This window comes from Gekko japonicus, unplaced genomic scaffold, assembly GCF_001447785.1.
Source record: "Gekko japonicus isolate JY-2015 unplaced genomic scaffold, Gekko_japonicus_V1.1 scaffold183, whole genome shotgun sequence".
Taxonomy (NCBI): Eukaryota; Metazoa; Chordata; class Lepidosauria; order Squamata; family Gekkonidae; genus Gekko; species Gekko japonicus.
Window position 1 is genome coordinate 508718 of NW_015175361.1, and position 4874 is coordinate 513591.

Below are 4874 nucleotides of genomic sequence, written 5' to 3' on the forward strand. Positions count from 1 at the left end.
ATAAAACATTAAAATAATATAAAATATTCTTAACATTACAACAATAACATTTAAGGTGCTCACAGTATTAACATAGATGGTGTGAATTTCCATTCCGGCAATCTCCTGATCTTACGGCCAGTCCTATGGTCCAGATATTAAATGGCATAGTCGATAGTGGGCCAGTCCCATTCCCGATGTTCAATGGAATAGTTGGTGGTAACGGTGGTGGCGGCTCCTATTTAAAAGCCTGGCAGAAGAGCTCCGTCTTGCAGCCCATGCAGAACTGTGCAAGGTCCCACAGGGCCCTGATCTCTTCGGTGATGTAGGTCACAGTCCCTGTCCCTTTACCAAGACAGCTTTCTGACCCATTTCATTACAGTACAGTTCTATTTACATGTGCATAAGCCCTCTTGGATAATTTCATTAGTTGCAGAAAAGCCTTGCTGGGATGAGTGAATCTGTGGCAGAGCAGGAAGAGAGAGAGGCACTCCCGCAGATAAAGCGGGACCAAGGCCACGAAAGCCTTTTTAAGTGATAGTACCTTAAATTGAGCCTGGGGATTGATGGGCAGCAATGGAATGACTGCAGAAGGAGAGCGATATGTGCATGCCACCTAGCTGCATGTGGGCCGTGAACCCGCGGAGGAGGGAGGCGATGGCAGCCAGTCTGCCTTGCGCAACTGGTCGCTCAATCCGGGCTTGCGAGGGAAGGCCGGCCGTCGCCGCGGCACGAGGAGGCTTCCGGACCGGGAGAGGCGGTTGCCAACGGTCACCAGGGGCCGGAGCGGAAGGCTTCCCCGGGTGGGTTTCCCAGCTCTGGGGGGAGGGGAGGGCTTGTGAAGAAAACGCGGCCACAGCTCAGCGGGTTCTCCAGCCGGGACTCCAGCAGCCCAACCGGGGAAGCAGGGAGGCTGCCGGGCACCATGTACTCCATAGTGGAATATAAAGGGAAGACGACGGGCTACCGATGCGGCTACTGTAACTCTGCCCAGGCGAAAGTATCCTATGGTAAGTGACCGGGTGGTGGTGGCGGTGGATAGGGTCGCTTGATTCTTTAAGGCAGCAAATCCTCATGACCCACAACTGCGCTCGGACTGCACCTTCCCGAATACGCACCGTTATTGAGCAGCGGCCACGGCCACCAGCTGGCTGTCTCGTCGTCTCTCGCTCCCAGAAACCCTCACTAAAGATGGCAGAAGATCCACGCGTTGCCCGTTTGCTTTCCCCTGAGGAGCCCACTTAACACTGGCGCGGCTGCTCGCCCCCTCCTCAATGTGGCAGGCTAAAAGTTTTGAGGTGACTTGACCTCAATAAAGATGGCGGAGTTAACGCTTCTTACCCTGTGCCACACTGTTTCCCCCGTAGAGGAAGAAGCGTCCCGCGTCACCCTCGCCCTTCCGGTTCCCCTTAGAATCCCTGACCTGAGGGGCAAGGATAGTGATTACTGGTTGGGAAACCCCACGTAAAAGGTCGCGTGGGAGTGGGGGAGGCGCCGCGTTGAGCGCCGGTCTCTTTCTCTGCGTGATTCGGAATAGAGATACCCTTTAACCGAAAAGTTATGGGGCTTGTTTGGGGGAAGGTGGGCAGCCCTGTTGGTCTGAAGCAATAGAACAAAGTTCGAGTCCAGTGGCATCCTTCAGACCAACAAAGTGTTATTACTTATCTTTCTAGGGGGGATTTGGGGGACCCTTATCTAATCACTGTTGTGCTTTTCCCCTTCAAAATGTAAAGGGCACAAGCGATCTTAGAACACCGCAAGCCTGGGCGGAAGCGTTAGCATTGCCTCCTTCCCGCAAAGGGGGAATTGTCAGGTCCGCCGACTTACATCAGGAACTGGCCTCGGGAAACTAGCTCCGTCTTTGCCCCGCCCACACTTTTGCCCTTCGTTAAGATGGCGGCGGCAGCTGCTGTTGCTTCTTCCGGGAGCCCCTAAAGGGTCTCTAAGGGCTGCCGGCGGGGTGCTGTCAGAAGCTTGCAAAGATGGCGGCGATGGGGGCAAGTTCCCCCAGTATCGTGGAGTATTTCGGAGGGGAAGACGGTTACCGCTGTGGCTACTGCAAGAACAATACGGGCAACTTCTCTTACGGTGGGGATCGCGATGGGGTTGAGGGCGGAGGTTTGGGGTGACTGTTATTGGACAAGTGCGTCGGGGAGTAAGCCGGGTGGCCGGGCTCTGGGAAATAGTCAAAGAGCAGCAAGGATTTGGCGGCGGAGCATGTTATTTACTGTCTCGCCCGTAGGTTTGTCTTCTGCCCGGCGCGGCTATATTTGATTGAAAACTGGAGAGCTGTTTTCTTAAAAATAAATAAATAAATAGAAATCTTGCATCCAGATATAATCAGGCCTACCACTTTTCTTCACCCCCTCCCTCCAAAGTTTTCATGACTTCTTTGGGTAACTGAACTAGAAAGCTCCCATGCTGTCACTGGGCAGTTGGTGTAATGTCATCAATAGAGGCCAGCAGGGAGTGGTCTGTGGGACAGTGGTAGGTTGGGAGAGACAGGGGCCAATAAAAGTGGGGGGGATGGTGGTGTTGGTGGCAGTTCAGTAAGGACTGACTAGTCAGGCAGAGGCCTAGTTGGGGGAAGAAAAGAGAGAAGGTGTGGGGTGGATTCTGAAGCTCTCAGTCTTAAACCATTGCTGCGTGATCTTCTCGGCCATCCTGCTTCTCAGTGCCAGGAGGCAAGGCCACCTGTATTTATTTACATGTGAGTATTAGAAGCAGATCCAGTGCTGAGGCTCACAAGGTCAGCAAGAAGATTCCAAAAAGCAGGCTAAAGCTATGCCGTTGTTGTTGTTGTTCAGTCGCACAGTCAAGTCCGACTCTTCGCGACCCCATGGACCAGCTCCCGCCAGGCCCTCCTGTCTTCCGCTGTCCTCTGAAGTTGGCTCAATTTCATGTTCGTTGCATCTATGACACTGTCTAACCATCTCATTCTTTGCTGTCCCCGTCTTGCCATCTGGGAATCCCTCATTTAGCCCAGAGTCTAAAGTTGCCTGTTAGCAGTGTGGGCCTAATGGGCAGTGGCACAGTCAGTGGACCTGGTTGTTGTTTAGTCTCTGCCTGTGTGTGTGTGTGGGAAACAAATGATCCGATAAATGTTAAGAATTTAAGTGGTTTCAATGTTTGTCATGAAAGGTTTGAGTTTTATATGTTTTTAATATCAGTTCCTAAAACTTTTGTTTTGGAGACGCACTGGTGTCTTTTATACCAGCAGCTTTCCATAGCAACTGCCTTTAGAAGAAGAGAAGAGGTTGGATTTATACCCCGCCCTTCACTACCCAAGGGAGACTCAGAGCGGCTTACAAACTCCTTTCCCTTCCCCTCCCCACAACAGACACCCTGTGAGGTAGGTGGGGCTGAGAGAGCTCTCACAGAAACTGCTCTTTTTCAAGGACAGCTGTTTTCAGAACTATGGCTTGCCCAAGGTCATCCAGCAGGTGCAAGTGGAGGAGTGGGGAATCAAACCCGGTTCTTCCAGATTAGAGTCCGCGCACTTAACCACTACACCAAACTGGCTCTCACTTTACTATCACATTGGTATTTAAAAGGAAGGTTTATTTCACTGTCTTGTATGAATGTTTGTTCCAGGCATGTGGGCACATTCAATGACTGCGCAAGATTATCAAGATCTTATAGACAGAGGATGGCGAAGGTAAATCAAGAAAGAGTCTTCTGAACTGTGTCAGCTTAACTCAATTCACTATACAAGTGTCAAAATGTCAGTATTTAAATGTCATAGCATTTTGCCAGCTCTCATAGCTGTTTTTTGTTTTTCTCATAAGTGTTGCCCTACTGTGCTTTGAAGTAGAAAATGAAACTTATTTCCAGTAACCTGGCGGAGTGTCTCCCATTCTTGGCTTTTCTTTATTCATCTCTGTTATTTCTAAGTCCTTGTCACAAAAGGAGATGAGCAGTGTGATTATATGAACTGTGAAAAAAAGTGGTACTGCCACATTTGTATGCTTAGACTATAAGGCATGCATTACCCGAAATCAACTGATTCCTGTAGCTCTTATTTACCCTAGCAAGCAATAGCTTCCTGAGGTCTTTCCTTGCTTTGTTTTATAATCAGAGATCTTAGGGACTGAGCCTTGGAATGACCTACACGTACTTGAACCACAGTTTCAAATTTGAGACAAACTAGTTTGTATGGTCTTTGTAACCACCATGTCCTGGAAAGCCGATAAAAATCTGAGTTGAATATATATGGTAGCTCAGTGACAGGAGTGTTGCTTTGAAGCATGAGCTCCATCGCAAGCTCCACTTTAGAAACCTGGCTTGGCTCATGCACAGTTACTTTCTGTAATTTTTTTCAGTCCTTAAATACAGTGAAAGCAGAAGGGGGAATTTTTACTTTGGGAATAGATTGCAAGGAGAGGAAGTACACGATTCTGTGGCCTGTTCTCAGTTTTTTAGCTTAACCATTATGTTTAACTAGCAGAAAAGCCCGTTGTGAAACTGATACAACGGGATCTAGAAAGATGTGGTCTGTAACGAACGCTTAGGCTGATGGTGGTAAGGTAAACAGTAGTGGGTGAGGGTGGGAGGGGGGTGGGGGAACGGTGGCGGCGGCCAGAGGCGTCTGCATCCCGTTGCTGACCCTGGAGTGAGTGGGGGGGAACGGACCCGGCCTCCAGTTGCCGGCCCAGGAGTGGGTGGTGGGGGAGGGGAAGGGAGCGGGCGACCGGAGGCTTCTGCCTCCTGTCTCTGGTCCTGGAGTGGGGGGTGGAAACGGACCCGGTGGCCGGAGGCTTGCACCTCCAGTCACCGGCCCTGGAGTGTGTGGGGTTGGGTGGGGGGAAATGGACCCGGCGGCTGGATGTCGGCCCTGGAGTGGGGTGGGGGTTGGAGGGAAAACGGGCCCTGCGGCCGGAGGCCTCTGCCTCGCC

At 50.9% G+C, this 4874-nt stretch overlaps 1 protein-coding gene across 4 annotated transcripts in view; it reads left to right on the forward strand.

The window, feature by feature from the left end:
• The first annotated feature begins 869 nt into the window (after positions 1–869).
• The window catches only part of ATE1 (arginyltransferase 1), a 102037-nt gene continuing 98032 nt past the window's right edge, over positions 870–4874 (forward strand). For 2 of the 4 annotated variants that reach the window (XM_015425400.1, XM_015425399.1), the window contains exons 1-2: positions 870–989; positions 3574–3637. In XM_015425400.1, coding sequence (XP_015280886.1) covers positions 905–989; positions 3574–3637 — 149 coding nt within the window. In that variant the 5' untranslated portion in view covers positions 870–904. Of the gene's footprint in view, positions 990–1641; positions 2068–3573; positions 3638–4874 lie in introns of those variants that run through there. The other 2 variants (XM_015425398.1, XM_015425397.1) reach the window with 1 other exon arrangement.